Here is a 23,426-nt window from a genome sequence, read left to right as displayed (position 1 = left end):
GGTTTGGCTCAATAACTTTGGATTCAGATGCCTGTATAAAATGCCAGATGCACGAGTAGAAAGGGAAACTTTCTGCCCACACTGCACCATTCTTGCCCAATAACTTTACTTTGTTTGATGCCAGGAGTTCTAAAAAAGAAAATAAGCTTTAACATTCAAAATCATTGTTATTAATAAAAACTGTCAATTTTTTCAACTTTTCAACAACATTCTTACCAACATATAATTTTTTCTAGTGACATGGCATTTTATTTTAACAATGTAGCAGTAAAAGAAAAATATTATTGTTGTTAATTTGATGAACAATGTTGATCAATTTAACCCTAAAATAAATCCTGTCCTGAAAGGTTCATTGATTTTTTTACTTGACTGAATTTGGTATCAGACACATAAAATGCGCTCAGAATGTGTGATTATTTTTCTGATTTTTATGCTAAAATGTGACGGAAAATAACATAAAAATCAAACAAACATTTATAGAAAGTATTATTAATTCGGTATATCTCATTTAAGTGCCATCAAATAAAAAAATATCACCTCTGGGGGTAAATATACAAACAATGTTAAACCCATGTCTAAAAATTGCAATGTGCATCCATCATTGTCCCGAATGTGTGATGTAGGGTAGTTCACACCTGTAAACGATCATCGGATCGGACGCCTATACCGATCCGATCAGGGGTGATCGGATAATAAATTCCGATCGCCGATCAATAAAAATGATCGGGAAAAAAGCGGCAGAATTTTTTTTTTTTTTTTTTTTAATGCCGAAAATTTTTAAGTTTTTGGCTATCAAATGCTTTTTAAAAAATCATAGCTGGGATTATTTTGTCATGTGGAGTTGTTGTAGACCATGTTTGTTGATATTTAGTGCCTATTCATGACTTTGAAATTAATAATATTGGTCTAACAGCAGAGGCAAAACATGCGGGCCGCCATCTTGGATTATAATGCATACCTACATTATAATCCAAGATGGCAGCCTGCATGTTTTGCCTCTGCTCTTAGATTTTTTTGGTCGCTCTTCCGATCCGATACCGATCAAAGGTGCGAGGGTGTCGCTCCGATCTTCCGATCCGATCCGAGCCCCAACTTACAGGGTTATTCACACTATGATGTCTCCGTTATCGATGTGTGTTATTGCAAGCAGGTTCTGAAAAAGGTGTAAAAATTGCATTTAATTTATTTCTCACATTAGTGAGGGATTAAAAAGTACTTTACTCATTTTCTTACGGTTCTCAGAAATCTGTAGAGGTATAATTTTCCTATTTTTCAATATTTCAATGAACCTTCTCTTGTTAACTGCTATTCCAATATATCAGCAGTTATTTTGAGAAATATAAAGAAGGGTTCATACAAAGTTTAGACAAGAATACATTTAGATAATCAGATTTTAAAATGTCATATTCCAGTATAAATGACTGTATACATGTAGGCAATTGTTAAGCTCTGTTTGTACTCAGTCTAATATTGTAATCACTTTGTAATCACCCCTCCCCCCCCCCCCCCTCTAACCCCTTCCTGTAATAAATCATATATGCCTGTAGGGGTTGGCACAAGTGCAAATAGTTCTTGCCCCTTTGTGATTGTCTAGTGTCTCCTAATCCTGTTCACTTCTTTTGACATGTATCTCTGCCATTAATGAATAATCTATTCAAAGAGAGAGAGGGAAAGTTTGTGCATTGTGCTTATTTTCTGTGGCAGCTAGCTAGTCCCAGCTGCTGCTACGCTCATTGATAAAGATCCAAAAGCCTCGAAGGGCAGAAAGAATGGCATTGACAACACATCTTGGCATCGGATTGCAATTGATAGGGATGTACATGTAGATGTAATCCCAGAGTGACTCACTCTAGTTAGTTCATTCGTTCGTTCGTTTGTTTGCTTGCCCATTTATCTCAGCTGCGAATCGATCGAGAGCTTACATTTAATGACATTATGAGTACTATGGGAGGGTGACCGATATCAGTTGAAAGCAAGTGAATGAAAGTACATCAATGTACATGGTTTTTGGAAATGTGAGATGGTTTCACATGGATCTTATTTCATGAAATATTATACATGTATGTAGGCCCTATATCGTACACTGTAGACATTAGTGCTGTAACATCACGGATATCTCCAATTCCGTTTAACCGCCAGTCAAAACCGGACGGTTTTCGGTTAAACGATTTTAAAAAAAAAAAAAAAAAAAAAAAAAAAAAAAAAAAAATCGTTTTTTTTTTTTTTTTTTTTTTTTTTTTTACCGACTCTGTCGGCAACTTTCATTTAACTGCGAGGTGTATTTAAAGGGGCCGATTTGTGCTTGTGAACTTGTCACAAATAATAGTAAAAATGTTGTTTTTAGAAGAATGTGTAAGATCATTAATGTAAATTAAAAACAGTAGAGGACCTAGGACAGAACCTTGTGTAAAAGTTGGATGAATTATTATTATAAACTACATATTGAGATGATGAGATCTATTACAAAGATTACTTTCAAACCAAGATGACAGACAAATTGGAGTGTTGTTCTAATTTTGGAGTGGTGAGTCAACACACAGATTACTGAGCTGGGAGACATTGCCAGGCATAGTGCCAGGTGGAGGGGCATAAATCGAAACTTTAAAAAAAAAAAAAAAAAAAAAAAAAAAAAAATTATTAAAAAAAAAAAAAAAAAAAATATATTAAAAAATAAAAAATTAAAAAAAAAAAATCGGGAAAACGAAACCGTCCAATTGAAAACGGAATCCGCCATGGGCGGTCGGATACCGGACGGTAAACGTTTGACTACAGCACTAGTAGACATGTGCAAATGGTAGAATTTGGATGTATTATATTAGTAGGCCAATTGGCAGAAAGACTGAATAATGTCCAATTAATTATATCGTTTTATTATGATACATGTAGTCAAGCTATGCAGGCTTATCTCTGGCTCGACCTTATTCTGATACTGTAAAGTCCAATAGTAAACAAAGGGAATGTATACATAATACAAAACACTATTCTTACTAATCATATACTGTCAATTCTCTCCAATTTGTTTGATTCATTAATATATTTAAATATACATGCGTGACATAAGTTGAACAGTTTTGCATCATCAAACTATTTTAACTTGTAATCCACTCTAAAAGTGTGTTAACCTTATCTTGACCCTCTGTTGCTGCAACGGGCTTAATAGCTGATAGGAAAACTATGACGGCAAAAGTTTATCAAACATTTTAGAATCTATCCGCAATTGGAGTATAATGTTACTAAAAAATAATTCATTATAGGGTACAAATAGGTTTATAACCAACACGTATTATGACACTGCTTTTACTACCAATTCTATTTTGTGCAATCCTCCCTCCTCAAAAACTTTATATAACAGTTAGGCTATTACAGGGTGTACATTTTTTTCCTCAGTAGTATACTATGTAGTATGTACACATGTATGCACGCTGCAGGCTTGCAGCCTACATGTACATGTACATTGCAGAAGTTGTAAACACTTTACTAGCCAGCCAGGCAGCAACACAAAAGGAAATATAAGAGAAGGGATTAAGAGGATTAAAGTGTGATTGTGCATAGGATTAGAATGGGGATGTACTATTTAAAAGGCTAATTAAGTGTACTGGTGGTATAGTGTTATGGCTATGGCGTAATATGAGATGGTCACTATATATACATTCAATGCATTACTCACTGTAGGATTTGCTAGTGTGTTTAAAGAAATGCAAGTCATCAAGTCTTATGTATTGTGATAATCAGATAAATTAGTGAAACATTGGCAGGATACGCATTTTACATATCCCAAAACATTTTTGGCTCTATGAGCTGAGATTAACATTGACCAGATTGGGCAGAACATTGCCTTGCTTTGAAGTAATACTGCTATCAACTTTATAGGGCCAAATAACAAAAATATCAAGTCTCTCGTCTGGAAATTTGTCCAAAAAGGAGGTGGTAGTAGGGCATTGCTATTTCCTATTTTTTGCTATTTTTTTCCAAGATGGCCGCCATGCTAATTATAAAAAATGAATCACTGATTGGAACATACTGTTAGTCATGTAATGAATGCATTTAGTGTATGAAGTGGCATTGGCAGCATGAATCACACACTACGGTTAATCCTATAGTGTGATCATGTGGCCTATTGACTTCTAATTGACACTGTAGCCTACAACTGTGTTCACGTTGTCCGTCCATGAAATATGTATCACATGTTTGCTTGACCTGATTCAATGCCTTGGCTCAACAGACGACCTCTTCAAGATAAATCTGTGTACTAGTCTTGAGATTACATCGTGAAAGAAATTGTTTAAAAGGTTATTTTAAAACTGTATGTGGTGCAGGGGATTGGTCTCTAACATGAAGTGTTACTGTGTTAGAATTATTGAAATGACAACAAAGATTATTCAGTTTTACTGAAATCACATACACTGCACACAGAAATTGGTATATTTTGGATTACACATTCATGTGGCGTGAAAGTTTGGTCCAAACCTGATAATAATTTCTCATCATATTTCGAATATGAGGGCATTTGAAGAGTAGTTCTTCTCATAGGAGGTTTCTATTTTTATATTTTTCTAAATTGACTTTAAAAAAGAATGAGAAACCTCACCTCACAAATTATTTTCACCTACACCAGAAATAAATATTCTTTTAAACCTTACCTATTCATGATGTGGTAAATTAACCTTTCAATAAGTGCAGTGCTGTGGCAAAAATAAAAGAGCAAACATGTCTGTGGTGCACTTCTAATTATTTCTGTATCACCTAACACACAGATAAAAAGTGTGGTTTACATTTGTTGTGTGCAGCTACAGTGTACTTTTTATTTGCTTCCATCTGTCATTCATTTACATGTAAAAGATGTAAACAAAAATTACAACATTTTTTTCATTTTCTCACTGTTGTGCTGGTGGTTTACTGTTACATATCATATCATATACAAATACATGGAGTTATTTTGCAGAAAGCTGTACTATTTTCACATGTACCATAATCTTCTGCACCTCCAAAAAAAAAAATTGTCATGCTTGAAGAGTTTTTGAAGGCCAGTTGAAACGATTCTCGTATAAATATACAATGAATTCTGGTTGTCTGAACTTAAGTCTTAATCAGTTTCTCTTTCTCTTGCATGCTTTCTTTTTCTCTCCTCTCCAGGTAGCAACTCTTGCCAGGGACAATTCCTACGTACTTAACAAAAACTTGTACAATGAAGTCACCTTAGACTGGCCAGCATACACAGACATAGACAAACAACTGCTAAAAAGGTAAGTGATGCAATACAATCATCTTCAAGAAAATTAATCTTACTATTAATTAAAATCTATAATAGACCATTCTTTATAACAAAATTTGGCTATTCATGTACCCAAGCACATATTTTTCTCAAAAGTAAGACCGTAGTTTGAATGCAAAAAGGTTACTCAATTTCCAGTATATTATTTATTCCGAGACTGTTAAAATTGTTGTTAAATTGAAATAGAAGAGTAAAAAAGAACTTCAATAGTTATGATAATGATTAATATTTAAATAATATGTCTTGTTTACCCAGGCCATGGTAACCTCATCAGTATGTATTATCCCTGAGGGTCCTGCAATCATTATTATTATAATATTATAGAAAGTGTGGAAATTGATAAATATCAAAGTGAAATATAAGACAATTCATACCCCAGACTTGTTTATCTATGTCTGTTTACACACATTGATTAACATTTTAAAGCTTACCGTATTGCGATCCTCTAATCACAGCTGAACAATTGTTTATAATATCACCCAGACATATCCAGGTACCTGCACTTTGTAGTTTATTTGTTCCTGTCGCAGTGTTTGGGTTATGATGCACAATCTGATTCTGATTAGCCAGATTATGTGTTGTTTTAATACCCTTTGAATTCTGGTTCATTACATGACCATACTAAGTTTAAAGTGACTGATTAACTTTGTCTCAGATTCTGAAACAAAACCCTGGATTTAGCTCATGCTGCAATCATAATTATAGACCTTTTAGGTCAGTCAGGAATCCCATGACTTTTACAAGACGATTGCCTGTCTGATTATCAAGATATTTATGATTGGAAATCAAAATTTCATTCTTCGTTTTCCTAATGGTTTTTATAACACTACAGTCTATTGGGGGAAATGAGTATGGTAAAACCAGTCACTCAAAGATTTTTTACTTTTCTAAGGCACTTCGTGACCATTTTGAAGCTTAATTTTTGTAGGGCTTCAATATTACACCATATCACAGACACTGATAACATGTAGGGCCATGCATCTCAGATTTAACATTGTTAAACGATGCCTTTAATGTAAAGTTCATTTGTCATGTAATAGGGCTCAATGGGCACATTTAAAAATATCAATTTGTGTACAGCTAGAATAAATCAAATTAACATAAGAAGGTTAAAGATAAACTTGAGTTCTGGTAAAAAAAAGAAAATTAATTCTCACAGAATCAAACGAAACTTACACTGAATGTTCAAGATTACAAATAAATGACATGTGCCAAACAATTTTGGAAGAAAATGTATACTGGCTGAGTAATGAGCATAAGAAGACAAGGAAATCAAGGTAGTACCAGCCCCGACACCATGAGTGTTGTCCCATATATAGCTTTCTGTGTAAGTGCTTGTTACTTTACCAAGACTCGGTCAAATTTATTATGATTTTGATGAATCCAGAACCTTGCAGTCCACACCAATACTTACATGCTACATGATCAACTGTTTCTGATCCTTTCCACACCTTTTCTTTCACAATGCAATCGCATTACCAGTACTAAAGTTTATCTTTAACCGGACATTTTGTAGAATTAAGAGTGTATTTGAACTTGCAGTATCTTTTTTTATAGAAGCAATATTTGTAGTTGATATTTTGCATATTTTTCCTGAGATTACACACTTCTTTGAAGAGGTAATCAAACACGACTCACCAAGACTTTATAGGGTTTCATAAATACGAGATAGGAGGTATGATAAATTGGTCAGAATTGGCTTAGCTGCTGGAGGCTGTGCTTGCTTGTATGTTATCCTTGTATGTTATCCTTGCTTGGAAAGTCTGCGAGATACAGGAAATTAGTACAAGACTTATTCCCTTGAAAATTGATTTAATAGATATTTTAATTTCTTTAGATATATCCACATTTAGTGATATTCCTGAAATTACAGATTCTACAAAAGTTGTTTGCCTAAATGTGTGTTTGAGGTTTGTAAGAGTTTATATCTGCATTTGGACAAAGAACAAAGGAGCATAAAGTGATTTAGCTCCTGAAAGCTCCAATTAAATCTTGAAAACTTAAAAAAAAAACATGGTTAAAAACAACAATAATCATAGAATATATATTAATATCGCTACAGATGAAATATTACCAAACTGCATGTGTGTAGAATTTATTTACAAAAAGGCTCCTGTTAACAAAAGAACTTTTGTTTTCACTTTTTCACTGTGTATCATTGCCTTTCCTGCTATTTGAATTTTAACAGAAAGAAAGCTGAGTCTGGGATAAAGGACTCTCCATCACCCCCTTCCCAGCCCTCCCCTCACCATGCTTCAACCAACTCCAGTCTGACTGCTACGGGTAGCCCAAGTACTCATGCCACCTCCAAGACCAACGCCACCACCAAGGCCATCCCCAGCTCCAAGGCCATCCCAACCAGTCATCATCGGAAGACACCGGATGCTGGACCCAAATCCTCCACCGTAAGTCAGGCACAGGCACATCGTCTGTTTGGAGCCAGAAGGGTATGCAAGTTAACACCTTGCTGCCGGTTCCAAATGGATATCTAGGAAATATATCTCCTTCAATGACATAATTTCATGTCAAGCTGTGTTGTCCTGTTAATCTATTGACTACTCCATTCTGCCATTCTCCTTGACTTAATACTTATACAGGAACCACTTAGAATATGTGGGCATTGAGTTAAATAGCTAGTGATTTTTTCCTCTAAAAATACCCTTGGTGTTTTGACACTGATGAAGTTCCATACGGACAAAGATGTCTGACCCAACGTCATAAACATTGTCACTACAAAGCACAATCACTAAGAATACTTTGATAGGACTGAAACTGATGTGAGGAATCTCAGATTATCTAGCGAGCACACTTTGGGCAATTTTGTAGATATTTGGCTTGTTATGTAATATTTCATGAAGATCTTGTGGATATGTGAAATGAAACTGTAAGGGTTTGATGATTGTTTACCCTCACAGAAACGGCCACTCTTGCCAGAAGTCAAAGACTACAAGACCATGACCAAGAAGCCTCGCATTGCCCACGGTTCTGCATCCATGGGAGCAGGACCTAAGTATGTAGACCAGCAGCCCCAGCTGAGCCCTAGCAGCGCCCTTAGCATCTCCAAGAAGGTCCCCAGTCCGTCAGGCCTCTTCAAGAAAGTGCCTAGCCCCTCCTCGACCACCAACGCCCCTCCTTCCACCACTACCACCATCAGCAACTCACCTTCCAGCAACCACGCGCAACAAAGTGCCTTGTCATCACCTTCGGTCAGCACGACCCGCAACTCGCCGGACTGCTGCGACTCGACGGGCAATGGCACCAACTCCAGCATCACCGCTGCACCTGCAGTGGTGTCCGGTGGAGTCACCAAGTCTTCAAGCAGCAGTGGTAGCAGGGATCATACAGGTGCATCAGGGCGGAGTGAGAAGAGTTCAAAGGCATCTACAGGCACCAAGAGCATCAAAGAGGAGAAGAGGCCAGTTGGAAAAGAGTCTCCCTCAGGAGATGTATCTTCTACTTCAGTCGTTCCAGAGTACTTGATGTAAGAAATACTCAAGTTTCTAATTCAAAGTAGTGTTTTTTCTGAAGATTTTATTTCATCAAGCTTGATGGACAAATATATCATATAAAAGTTTACTCCCAAGTTTTTGTTATCAATTATACCATTTACTAAAAGTGATTCGCACCTGCGATCCCCCTGGAAAACTGCAGGAGGCTGGTCCATAGACTCTATGCTTCAGATGCTAAAGACAAGTTTTGTGCCACACTTCTTTCCACCTTGCAGGAAGTACAGGAATATCACTTCATTAGAGCAACGCCTTAAGTACAAGGAGGAGTTCAACAACCTTTACCCACAGTACAGAGAACATCACAAGTTCATTGAAGGCATCAAGCAGAAGTTCAAGGGTCTCAAGGATGAGCTGTACCACACCAAGAAAGACAGTGAGGCGTATGACTATCTCCAGGATAAAGTGATAGAGGAGTACAACAAGATCACTCAGGTAACCATTATCAGCCATTGCAAAGTGAAAGTTCCCCGCTTTTTTGGTCCCTTATTTGATTTTTCTATGTCTTTGTAAAAAAGGAGAATTCTTGAAGGCATTTAAAAATGTTTTCCGGGCATTTTTCCAGAGCTATTTCAGGGAAGAGAGGGGAACATTTTGCAAAAATTGTTTGGGTTTTCTAGAGCTTGTTTGTAGCCTGTCATAATTCTTTTGCAGCCTTCCAGAGCTTAATCTCGTAATGCTCTTTTATTTATTTATTTTTTTCTTTCCCAAGAGTCATCAAAAGACATCAGAGTAGTGTTGGCGCAATCATCAACAGCAACAAAATTGTTCAAGATGTGTTGTGTAAGACCTACGAAATGTCTTCATATGATTCACATCTCACTTTAGACAATTGTCTTCTTCAAGTATATTTGCCGTGATAGTACATGACATGAATTGAATATCAATCTCCTCCTTCTCTTAATGCGATACTTTTTGCAGGACCCTGCTTACAAGACCAAGGAGCGACGCTGGAAAGAACTTCATCATCTTCTAGGTCACATCAAAGCACTCATCATGGTTTATGACAATGAGCCCATGCAGACGGACAACTCCTAGGGAACCTCTAGGGATGCTTCTCCGTAATGATGGACCTCTTCCTTTACGATAACAGGACAAGATAATCAGCGGTAGACTTCAAATGGTTATAGAGAATTTTAAACAGTAAAAGAGAACCGATTAGGAACAAATCCTTTAACACTGGCCTGCTCTGCTCTAGAACAAACTTGGTCTTTCCAATATTGAATCTGTATTGATGAGTACAGAGATTTAATTTGATTTCTTTGAGACAGTAAGATTTGAATGAATATTGCAAAGAACTTTGTGAGAGCCTTTGTGAAATCATTGGCAGCTACTAAAGTATTTTAAATTGTTTGTTAGGAGCCAGATACACAGAGTTGATGCCGTTCTGGCTCCATACAGACAAGTCGGCAGTAGCTCCTGTAGGAATCCCAAGATTGATTTTTAATTTGATGCAGAGCAGGTCAGGAATACCAAGGCAAAGATGGGAGATCAAATCAGTAAATTGTCTTAAGATCGATTGCTGCCACTTTGTATTGAGTGCTTACAAATCAAATGCACAGATGTGGGTTTTTTCATTCAAAGCCTCAGATTATGAAATGATAAAAGCAGCTAGCAATTGTCAAAATGTAATGGTAGATTAAATTAATGTCACCATGATCGCCATTTCTCTGCCATTTGAGCCGAGGAATCAACTCCCCGAATCCCATTTTTGCCTGCCCAATTGTGATTACAAACAACCAAGTGATTCAATTTTACTGCTATGTAAGCCTTATTTATGTGTATAGAAAAAGAGAGTAAATTATGAAGAACAAGTGTTTATTGATATATATAACAAATAACAGTCATCATTGTATACTGTGTATTAAATTGGCTGCCCCTATGTTGTGTAGAAACCCTGCAAGCTGTTCTTTATGCTAACAATATCCAACATAGAAATACAAGGGAGTGGAATTCGATCATGTTTACGCTTCTAGGGAATTCAGGACATTGATATATAGGTTAATGTAATTTCCCCAGGCTTTGGGAATATTTGTGGAAAAATAGAATTGTTTAACCTCATTGCTGCACTGGAGTGGCAGAGGATATTGTTTCATAGTAAACTAAGATAGAAATCTTGTTTGTAATTGATAGCTTTATTTGTATATTCACATGGAAGATAGGAGAGCCAGAAGGGCATTAACGTGTATCATTTAACACAGAGTTATAACGTCCTTCTGGCTTTGCACAGATGTTTTAATTGCAGTAAACCTGATGCCCATGACTATTCTTTAGTAACTGCACATTTTTAATATGTTTCATGCCACAAATATTCTCAAGCTATTCTTCAAAGGTTTAATCCCATAGACTGAGTAGTAGCAATCATACTGCCAGGGGATAAATCCAGTTCTTAGAATAGTGTCATGTTATTTGACCTGTTTTGGAGTTTTGGAATAAGTGAAATCCTGAGGGCCCTTTTTATTTAATGCAAATTTGAGCTTATGCCCCTTCATACCTTGGGGGTGACCCAATCCAGCAGTATTATTTTATTGAACAGCTTGTAGGGTTCGTTCTACAAATGGAAAAAGAAACCTTGCCTGTCAGATACTCAAGCTCTCCATTATAAAGGTGACCCCTTACCCCTCAGGGAGTGAATGGAAGAATCCTAATATGTATACATGCATTCATATTCCACAAGGCATATTAGGAATGTTCCACTCGAGGTCGGGGGTTGACTGAATGACTTATTAAGGAGGGATGCTATTGTGATATCATGATACAGATGTGCATAATTGAACTTCCAGTTAGTTCTTTGTTATGACCTTATTGATCATAATGCTAACGCTGACTGGTTTAAAAAAAAATTATCAAATGATTAAAATCTTCTTAAATCTCTTACAAGAAAAATAGATCTGGGAGATTTTGACCTCCCATTTTACCCCTCCCCTGACCTCTAGGTAAGTCCATTCACAGACAGTATGCTGTTGACATTCTTTACATTCCAGAGCACTGTGTCCATTACCCCTAGGAGTGTACATTGCCAGACAACACAAATGTTCTCATATGGTAGTCTTGATCCATCAACCCATTTACTCTACCTGCGATGCCTTCTTATGGAGCAAGCATTTAGTCTTGATGTGAGAAGAAGGAGTGGAGAGGAAGAGCAGATACATGTACCAAGTTGGATTGTATTTGACTGATCATAATGTCCTTATTTGTTTTGGTGTGTGCATTGGACATTCTGCAAGCAGATGGACTCATCTAGCAGAAGATGAACTTAATCATTTTCAGGCTGGCAGTACCAGATACACCAGTTGTTTAATAGAGGGGAAAATAACTATTCCTGGAGGTCTGGCAATGGAGACTAGCTGCATTGTTTGCCCAGTGGTCATAAAGTATGCTGAAGCAGAGTGAAGCTCTTCCTGGCTCTCTGCCCCTCCCCCTCCTCTTTGTCCCTCCCCTTCACCACCATCCACATGGTTGTGTGTGTATGGTCATAGACCTTGGTAGCTCTTGTTATGGTAATAGCTCAGCATTCCATCACGGGGGTATCCCCCAACCGCTTAAAGTGAAACAGCTGATTGGAGCCGAGAGGTTGATATCGGAATGATAGCTCAGGCCTGGCAGGCCGATTGATCGTGTCAATTTAATCTGCTGCCACGTGACACCTCACATGTACTTGTGTATTCATTCTTTCTTCTCTCTGTCTCTCCCCTTCTCTCTTTCTTTTCTCTCTTTCTGTCTCCTTATGTTTCTCCTTTCTCTTTCGTCTAGCCTTACATTCATGAGAAACGAGCGCTTCATGTAGCTGTACATTCCAGTGAGTAGATGTCTATATTAGTCATCATGGTAGCTTGCCCTCCATCAAACAAGAAATATCTCAAGAAATGTTGTGTTAGTCATGTGATGTTGGGATGTCTGGGTGTATCGGCTGTGCTGTGAGCAAAGCTCCCTTTTGGTGTCGTGCCTCTGAATTCTTTCTCCTTTAGATGCCATGCTCCCACCCGCATCCTTCCCCTGCCTACTCCTCTCCTCTCCTCTCCTCATCAAGATCTACATCTCATGTAGGGAATTCCCCCTTTGCCTATTTATAGGTTAAATGGGTCAGTGGAGGGTTTAATCGGGTCAGGTACAACATGTGCATCGATAACCACCCCAGGGTCCGGACATATTTGCGTGCTGTTTGAATCAGCTGTGATAGAGGCCTTGTGTGTACACATGCAGCATTCCGTTTACTCAAGTTATCCGATACAATGAATACACAACGTACAAAGAAGCGATCCTCTGCAAGTTATATCAGCAATTCTCAGAAGATGCCTTGTCTAGATGGCTGTATCTGTTTTCACACCATTCTGCTTGGTAATACGATTGGATCACCTTTGTATGACCGTGTTCCCATAACGATGACATTCTGAATGACATCTTTCCATCTTTCATTGCCTCTCTTAAGTTACAGAGTGAGATGGGTTATGTAGCCTCTGATTGACATGGTCGTGAACACATGTACACCAACCAAGAGATGAAAGACTTGTATTCAAATGTGTAGTACAATGTACTATGCACAATTGCACATTGTGATCGGGTCGACAATTTATTATCCATTGCTAGCCATCACTACCAAGCCCACAATTAATAAAAAGAATTAATGTACCAGTATTGTTGTTTACAGAACAAACTTGCATATACATCTGGATAAACTCTGGTATCATCTTATTTGCAGAGACCAGAAGGGTATTAACTGGGTGAAAAGACAAATTAAACCAAAAAAGAATGTTTTTAGTAATTTTAAAGCATGAAAAAGACAATCCATTTTCAGAATAGGGTGTAATTTAATTACCTTTTATGTGTGATATTACAGGCCCCATGTTGTGTTGAGTATCTGACAGGCAATGTAGTTCCAGTATTCTTATTTTGTGCTGAATATTATGTGAACCATTATGGACAATGTTTTTATGACCATGGACTACGGACAAAGTGTATATCTGGCCCTGAGGGTCAGTTTTTGAATAATTCTTTTTCTCTTTCCTTTCTGAAATTGATTGAACAACTGTAAATGTTCTTTAAATTGTTGCTAATCTTTCGTCATCTTCTTTCCTTTCGGTGATAGTGCCTCTGATGTAATCACTGCATGCCTAACTTTTTTGCTAAATGTATCGTTATTTTCATATTCTCCAAATCCTTCGCCCACCTGTATTTGCGATAAGAAGTGCCGAAAAATGCAGATAATGTGTAACTGCTGCCTGAACTGTACACCTCTATGTAGTCTCTGCCCCAATGAACGCACATGTCATGTATTAAAGATTCTTTTACCATGGAATGTACTGTAATTGTTAATACCTTCATGATTGTGTAAAAAATATGAAAGCCTTCAAATTAATTATTCCTTGAAACTATTGAAGCTGTATTGCAATTCTTGAGAGAGACTTTTTTCTTTGTTTCCATTTGACACAAATGCTGTGCAATGCTATGAGCTTTTCTCTGGCCACCTATTGTGTACTAAGGATGAGAGAAACGGTATATGCCGAGTAGGAAACATAGGTTAGTGCATGATTTTTCAAAATGATCATCCATGTTGATAATTTGCAGAGGTCGCTGATGATGGGAACTTATTATTTTGTTTTTGCATGCCCAAATGTATCTACCTTCCTACTAATGTATGTACTTCTATTCATGATATTTTGAATAATTGTCCTCAATAAGGCTGATATTAAATGTGTGTAGAGATAATTTGTGTCATCTAGAAATGCATGAAACAATGTTATGATCCATTTTGAACTAAAGCACAGTACTAATTCAGCCATTAACTTGTTAAGCATGATACGTGATTAGTGGTTGTTTTTGTTAAAAGTTCAGACAAATATAATTCATCAACAATCAATGAGATGTATGTTTTAACCTCTTGTTGGTTTAATCACAAATAGATAGAGGTATTTGATACTGTCGGTCAGCAACGTTAACAAGTCACAAGTGTGTATTGATGGAAACCGTATTTCTGAGATGATGGGATATATTCAGATTTGTTTGGATCAAGCTAATCTTAATCCTGTGTGTTCATTCCCTACCTGTGCTGTTTGGTGTCCCTACAACACGTGTCTCATTAGCATGGCATAGATACAACTCGACTGTACTCAAAGTGTATCAAAGTATGATAAGAAGTGATGAAATTGTACATTACCGTATCCCAAACTGCCAAGAATCAATCAATTTAGAGCCAAATCCAGCAGTGTGACAGACGTATCGTGTTCTACATGACTTATTTTATTGTATGAGCTTGGAGAAGACTTCCATATCACGATCCATGCTACTTGCCAGAGTACCCTAGAACAAATTGAAATGAAAGTGATACAGGGATGTTAGTGCTCAAGGCTAGACATTTGATTTTGTTCTGAAGGTCAATAACAGTAACTTGTGAACTATTTGAATACTTAATTCTGAATTTTTAAATTATTTACTGATCAATATTTTCTATTTTGAAATTCATTTAATACGTTATAAACTATAATGATTTATTTTTGAGAAGTGAAGGCTTGTTATGACATTGTTATCGGTTCCAAAAATCACATGTCTTTATTCATTCATTCAGAGGAATTATGTCAAGTTAATAGTGATTTAAGTCAATGGTTGTGTGTCAGCAGAAGTATGTTCATCGAGGCATTGAAGAACTTCAATTCATTTTGGAGGGAGGTGCTACTTATGTATACTTATTCAAATCATTGTCGGAAAGAGCTTATAGATCATTTGACCTGATGAATATTATCTGGATAATCAAAGAAGAGGCTAGATTTACTGCTAATGGTATTTTTATATGAATGTATCAGAGATTACAGGTCGGCCATATTCTGAAGCGCCACGGGTTGTTGATGGATCGGGTCTGTCTGGAAATACCTCCACAGGGGATTTGAACCTCAGAGCCCATTATATAGAGTCAAGTATCCAAACCACTATGCCTTATTTTCTTCCAATGACTGTACAATTTAAGCACATTCCATTGACTAGACGCATATTCTGTGTCGGCTTGGCAACAAGACCATACCTATAAGTGTTAAGATTTGGCAAAAAAGGCATCCTTAATCCAGTTGTGTACATTTGCTATCTCTTTGCCCAAGCTCATAGAATTTACGAAAAATGCAATAGAAAAGCAACCTTTATGATTCTCATTACTTGAACAAAAGAAATGTTAACATGTTAATTTCTTCAGGAGGAATAAAATGAAGGGCAGCGAGTGTTTAAAAACAATTTCCAATCACTATTTTCCAGGTTCTACAGTATGAATGGTCTTGCTACGGTCTGATTAGGCATATAGGTTTAGGGTTCGTTGTATATCATACTATATATCTTGAATATATGTTAATATCTGTTGAAAATATTTCTTACAAAGATTATATTCTCTTTTCTTTTTCCAGAAAGACAGAGATATATTGTACAGTTTTCTGGCATTATTGTTGTCACTTTCCAGTCTCAGACCATTCCGAATCAGTGGTGTCTGAGAGGTGCTTTATATCTGTGTGAATTCTTTCCTTTTGATTTTCTGAAATGAAATGGTCTTTTATCTATTATTTTCTTTTTTTGTGCTTCAAATCATCATCATCAATCTGTTGATGTCCTTAACTGTAAACATTACATTGAATTTAATGGGAAGGTCATGGTTACCTTACTGCGTGAATGTATGGAACTGAAAGATTGGATGTTTACCATTGAATCCCAATATTCTTTATGACTGAATGAATTAGAAGAAAAATTGACTATTTGTGGTCTTTGAATTGGCAGCTCCTGTACAATTATGTACTGATTTATTGCCTTATAATGTATGCTGACAATTTTTACGATGAATACCATGCTTTTGAACAATCAAATTGTGCATGTGGGAAAACAATTAAGATAACACTGGATAACAGGTTATCTGATATGATTTTGATTTTTAGAATGTTCATTCAGGCAAAGTTGACTGAAAATAATTTTCGATAAAGATGTGAATTATGTTCTTTCTGTTTGATTAATGTAAGAGGCTTTAAGAGTATCCTACTTAACAAAAAGGTGATACAGAAATTTGTTGTTTAATTACCACTTAATTTGTACAGTGATTAATAATCATTGAAGAACTCTTTATGTTATGTTATAATGAAATTCCATGGTACAAACTTACTACATTGTAAAAATATCTTTTTATGTGCTACTTGTATGTATCCATCGACCTTGCAATACAACGTTGTGTGACAAAGCCTTTATGTTTATACTTCTAAATGCATGCACATACCTTTTTTTTTTTCTCAACCTTCTCTTTGTATTATCTTTGTGCAAGATAAGAAAAGTGGATTGAGAGTTCAAATGACTTCAAATAATGTCAATTTTGTATGATTTGATAAGAATTATGAATATTAACACTGCTCTTCACTGCTTTTCACTGTTTTAAAGTAAACTGCTATGATACTACTTGTATGAAATTGATTATTTGACTGATAATTTACTATAATAATCTTAGGGAAAGCAAAGCTTGTCATTTTTTGTTTAGTTTACTAAAGCAAGCAGCTTTTTGCACATTGAATAAGGTCACAAAGGGCTCTTACAAGTGTGTTTTATCAAAATGAATGCCATTGAAAAGTTTTACATGAATTTAATATGCAACAGCAATTACAACCTTATGTAAAGATGCATCAGAATATATTGGGAATGTAAATAATGTGAAAAGGTTTTGAGTGGGAGCTGGAATTGAAAGGAAATTACGGGTTACTGTACATAATGTTGCTAAACATGTATGGAAAAACAGTGTAAATGAACATCAGTTGAAATGGACCTATGCAGAATTGTACAAAAATATCTATCTTGTACATGGTTACACCTTTATTATGCCATGCAAACGCGCGTACGGGAAGAACGGTCATCGAATGCGAACTACTTTCATATGTATTTAATTCCATTGGTCTCTGTTTAATATAGTTATTGATTTTGAAATTCCTTAGAAAATCTGTCTGTTTTTCCACCTTATATTCCCTGCTTTCTAATTATTTTTGTTGCAAGTGAAAAAAACATGAAAGCTCTTTCAGAATACCTAATTAGCTCTTTTCTGTCAACCAACTTTCAAAGAAACTCCTCATATGAAACTTTACATACTTAAAAAAAAAACATGCATTTATTCCATATGAAACACATTGTAATTATTTTTCTCAATCTTTCCTTGGTCGATTTGCAACAGAGCACCATCCAACAACAGATTATGTAGCATGAAAGCTGTTAGAGTTTTAATTTGACGGCAGGTACACACAAAAACAAGACAGCATTATTTTCTATGAATACAGGTTTAAGAAATAACTTTTACTTGGGCTTTTTTTGCTTTTTACCTTCAAAGAAATAAAGAACAAAATTTCCTTTGTGCTTCCTTTTTAAGTATGAGTATTTCTAATTGTATTCACCATGCAAAGCAGCAGGAGTATTAAATATTGAATTCTGTTTGCAACTATGAAGTTGCATTATTAATGTAGTATTATCGAAAAGAGAAATGCACACAGGTGTCCAAGAACTTTGTTGGTATATAATTATACATATCCATAGTACTATAAACTGCCTTTCAGCAGTCTGATGTATAGAGAGATAATATGTGTCTTACTTGTTTAGTAAGACGGATCAGTTATTAGTTCTGTTATTCCCCTCCCTCTTGTTACATGGACACATTATCCTGTTTAAATGCTGATTTGTTTTTTTGAAAAATACATTCATTCATGTCTTTTTATAAGCTGTAAAGCAGAACTCAAGCAAATTTTATATATTTTTGTCCTCATTCGTTTAAAAGAAATCTTTATTCATACTATTATTCTTTTTCTGGTACTTTCATTGGATTTGTACCTAATTTTCCAGCTGAAAATCGTCTGGTGAGAGACACCTTTGTTAAAGTTATGAAACCATTAGTTGCAATTTAGTTTGATGACAAGAGATATATTCAATGTCAGAGCTACATTGATTTTCTTTCTTCTTTTTATTAACTTGGGGGGGGGGGGGGGAATTTGAGCTTCAGAATCATATTTGTTGGAAAAGTATGGTACTGGTACCTCTTTAATATTTTTAGAGGAACTTTGAGGAAATTCACTTTTTAGTACAGGTCTTGTACAAAAGAGTAGTATCAAGACAATTTTATTGTTATTTTCTTTAGATATATTATGTACATGCTAACTAAGATAACCTGAGGAATGAATCTTATTTTTTATTTCCTTGTTTGTTTCTTTGAGGGTAATATCACTGTCCTAGTGGTCTGTATCCCTCTATAGCTTTATTCGCAGTCATTATCTAACTATGCCCTTCTTTCTTTGGGTTCTCCTTATGATGACTGAATTATATTTGTGATGGCTGTGGATGAACTCTTTAATAAATATGAGCATTGAAAAATAAATATGAATTGTGTTCGGTGTATGTTATTGGCCTCTCAAGTAAAGCAGATATACATGTATGTTAAAGGGTCTGACATCAGTGTTAAACAAAACAAGAAAATCAGTGATTTGCCTCTTTCATAATAAAACATCCAAAGTTTCCAAACCCAAACAAAATATGTAGATATGAAAGAGGTTAATCTTTCTTTTTAACACATTAACAAAATTCGATGATTATCTTTGTCATTTGTTTTTCAATAGTAAGTGAGATTCATGCACAATTCAACAATTTTACTCAAGTTCATGTACACAAAGAACAAGATACAAGATATTTGTATTACTTTTTTACAAACTTTCATTTATTCATATATTTTCAAGATATAAAACGATTATCAGAGCATTATCTTACATTTATTAGTAAATTACAAATATTGCATTCAATTTTATTACATGTACAATTTTTATGTCTGATTTTGTTCAATTTATGCCACATTGTTTTCATGATAATCAAAGGAAATCCAACCTTGAAAACAAACTACTCTACAGGAGAGTAGAATACTCAGAAAAGTAGATAGTGAAAGTTTGAATGAAGTCAGACAAACAAAAGAAAAGTGTTTTCACAGAAAAGTGAAGTGGATGGGAGATAAAATGAAAGAGAGAAAATGGAGATGAGATAAGAATAGTGTCTGGAAAAGAGGGAGAGAAGCAGGAAGACATAGGGAGAGAGAGAGAGAGAGAGAAAGAAAGGGGGTACAACCATTCATTTGACAGCAAAGTAGATGTAGAAGAGCAGAAACACAACAAGAGTGATAAAGAGAGATAGAGAGAAAGGGGAAAGAGAGAAACAAATTGTAAACATATATTATGGGAATAATTGAACTGTTGAACGAACACATGTACACAAAGGAAACTAAAACCAGGACATCATGAAGTGTGAGTATTCATAAAAACAGCTACTAATGACAGAGAAAATATGTAATCAATCATGGAAAATAATTAATGAAATCAGCTTTGACAGGATATTAATTACCACAGTTCAGCTTTTTTTTTTCTATCAGCAATTCATAGCATGTCCATAAAAGTAACATAACTCTCAAATCGAAATTGAAATCCTTGCTAGCAGACTTCCTTCCTGGTAATATACACTTATAACATGGTCAAGCACCATAAAGGGGGATATCTGAGATGACATAATACATCAGAACTTCTATTCCACTTTTAATAATAGATGAAGACAAACAAATCCCACAAGTTAGGGGAAGCAAGATAATTTAAATGTAAAAGTTGAGATTTATATCGAAAAATTATTTCTTTCATCTTATTAGTATGAATATGAATTATTATAATGATTTTCTTTAAAAGATTTACAGGGCAATTCAATTTCAATTCAATTTTTTTTTTCATCAAAAACTTAATAATTATATAATGAATACATAAACAAATCAAAATTGGAAGGACCACTAGGAAAGCCAAGCTTATTAGGAGAGACCCTGTACAAAAATAAAGAAATATAGGTCATTCTTTTTGAAAATAGACATAAATTAATCTTTACATATTTAAGGATATTTTTCCTCATAATTTTACGAACAACTCAACTACCTACTTTCACTATTATATAATGTCAAAATGTGAAACAGTACCTTTAAGGTAAACCATAGCATCAAAAGAAAAAAGACGTAATGAACTTAACATTTCTGTAATAACACAGCTACTTTTTTCTTCCCAATTTTCCATCTTTCCATTACAAGTACATGTAAGAAAAAAAGGAGAAAAAAAATAACAAGAAAGAAATAGAGAGAAAGAAAGGCACATAAATCATGTGTGAACAACCCTTTAATATATCCTTTGACGGTCTAGCCATCTGGCAAGGTACTAAAGGCCAGCATATTACCAGAGATTTCAAGGATAAAATGTTTGAAGCGCATTGCACTTTTTTAAAGAGGGTTGCCGATTTGTGATAACTGACGATTCTGAACAACAGGAATAATAATAATAATAAAAACAGTGCTTATAAAGCACTTACCACAAGAAAGAAGGAAGAAGTGATTTTCACACTACAGTCCATTTGTATCCTTTACATCGACTCCTGCGGCAATCCCTGCGGCAATCCCACGCAAGGTCATACTATTCCTGTATTGAAGATGAAATTATAGTACTTCCTGCATTTTCTATTTGTTTTTTTAAATATCAGGACATACTTAACCTGAATTCTATTACTGCTTTCTTTGGTTACTGACATACAAATAAACAAACAAAAACAGCACTAACAACGACAAAATTATACATCGTATTGCATATTTTTTTAAAGCCTAACAAGTCAATAGCAATGATAACATTACTTCAAAATACAAGGATATATAATGTTTAAAATTGAAAATCTCTCTCACATTTCCCTTTGGTAAACTTGCTGGAAAATAATAATTTGTCACAATTTCAAATTAAAAAAAGGAAATTGCATTTCTTATTATCATCATTCAAATTAATACACTTTGAAAAAAAAGAAGAAAAAAATTGGAGCAGTCGAGCACCATACACATCAAATTTATCATGGCATCTGCGTAACTTCAACGGTATAGATAAATAAATCTTGTGGTCCCGATAAAATACATGTTAATATATTGAAGAACGTTCTTGATTTTGACAAGCCTCTGAGTATGTTATTCAAGCAATCATTACTGACTGGTCAAATCCCTCAAGATTGGAAGGATGCAAACATTACACCTCTTTTCAAGAAAGGATCTCGACTAGTGCCGAACAATTATAGACCAGTCTCTCTAACAAGTCAAATAGTGAAGATCTTGGAGAAAATTATTTGTGACAAGTTAACCGAACATGCATCGATCAATAATATAATTTCATGCCATCAACATGGTTTTCAACAAGGATGTTCATGCACTACTCAACTTCTAGAGTGTCTTTACGACTGGACGAAGGCTATTGATGAGAAGGAAGGAGTAGACATTATATATTTGGATTTCCAAAAAGCTTTCGACTCAGTTCCTCATCGAAGACTTTTGTATAAATTGAAGCAACTTGGAATACATGGCCAAGTATTGGATTGGATAGAGAGTTTTCTTGAAGGACGCAGACAGAGAGTTGTTCTCAGAAATGGTGTGTCATCTTGGAAAGACGTAACAAGTGGAGTACCACAAGGGTCAATTCTCGGGCCCCTGCTTTTTCTTTTTTATGTGAATGACATTCCGGAAATGGTGACTTCTACAGCCAAGATGTTTGCTGACGACACCAAAGTGTATAGATGGATCAGGACAAAACATGATTGTGATATTCTCCAAGAGGATCTAAATGCACTTGTGGCATGGTCCAAGCTCTGGCTGTTAGACTTCAATATTGATAAATGTGTGGTACTGAGAATTAGAGGTGCTTTGCAGTACTGTTATTCCATGAACGGAAAGATTCTTCAAGAGGTTTCAAATCACAAAGATCTGGGAGTTATTATGTCAAATAATTTGTCCCCATCAACTCATGTTCAAGCTGTTGTGAATTCTGCTCGTCGCAAGATGGCTATGTTTCGTCGCTGTTTTACAAATCTAAATGAAGACAAGATTGTGACACTTTACCAATCTATTGTGAGACCAGCGTTGGAATTTTCTTCAACAGCTTGGAATCCCTACACTAAGAAAGATATAGAGACATTAGAGAAGGTGCAGACGAGGTGTTTACGTCTTTGTAGTAACGAGACCAAGACTAAGATAGAGTCCTTACAGGAGAGGAGACAGAAGACAGATTTGATTGATACTTACAAATATCTCCATGATATATATAGGAATAGTTCAGAAAAGTTTTTCTCTGCTCCAAACAAAGATCTAAGAGGTCATACTAAGAAACTTTACCAAAGACGTACTCGCACAAAACTAGCTGGCCACTTTTTTTCAAATCGAGTGGTCCAACCCTGGAACAGTTTACCTAAGGACATAGTGTCTGCACCTACATTGGCTACCTTTAAGAGAAAACTGAGAGCCCTTCCCATAGGACAAGAGGGCTAATCAACCAAGTATCCAAGTAAGTATCCAAGTATCCAAGTATCACATTTTATTTTTGTGGTCCATACTTAACAGGCATTAACCTTGAAACAACAATACACTGTAATCTCGTTTTGACAATGAAAATGCATACAGACTGCCAGCAATAATCATTTTTGTACATTCACTTGACTGCTTAAAAATGCAAAATATATGTCGAACAATTCTCAGCTAGGGATTTCAAAAGAATGTCATAATTACAAGTTCATCGACATCTCATTAAAATGTGTATTAAATGCAATGCATATCAATGGGATGTTGGTGAACTTAATAC

At 35.5% G+C, this 23,426-nt stretch overlaps 1 protein-coding gene across 1 annotated transcript in view; it reads left to right on the top strand.

Annotated features, from left to right (window-relative positions):
* Window positions 1–19,135, top strand: part of LOC586975 (RNA polymerase II elongation factor ELL) — a 48,823-nt gene extending 29,688 nt beyond the window's left edge. The window contains exons 7-11 of the mRNA XM_030976582.1: window positions 5,134–5,243; window positions 7,461–7,677; window positions 8,188–8,753; window positions 8,997–9,213; window positions 9,700–19,135. Of these exons, the coding sequence (XP_030832442.1) occupies window positions 5,134–5,243; window positions 7,461–7,677; window positions 8,188–8,753; window positions 8,997–9,213; window positions 9,700–9,816 (1,227 nt within the window). The 3' untranslated portion in view covers window positions 9,817–19,135. The remainder of the gene's footprint in view (window positions 1–5,133; window positions 5,244–7,460; window positions 7,678–8,187; window positions 8,754–8,996; window positions 9,214–9,699) is intronic.
* The last annotated feature ends 4,291 nt before the right edge of the window (window positions 19,136–23,426 follow it).

The sequence above is a fragment of the Strongylocentrotus purpuratus genome, unplaced genomic scaffold (genome assembly GCF_000002235.5).
Source record: "Strongylocentrotus purpuratus isolate Spur 01 unplaced genomic scaffold, Spur_5.0 spur5_scaffold_9, whole genome shotgun sequence".
Lineage (NCBI taxonomy): Eukaryota > Metazoa > Echinodermata > Echinoidea > Camarodonta > Strongylocentrotidae > Strongylocentrotus > Strongylocentrotus purpuratus.
The sequence above is the reverse complement of the archived record's forward strand: the minus strand, read 5'-3'. Positions and strand labels throughout refer to the sequence as shown.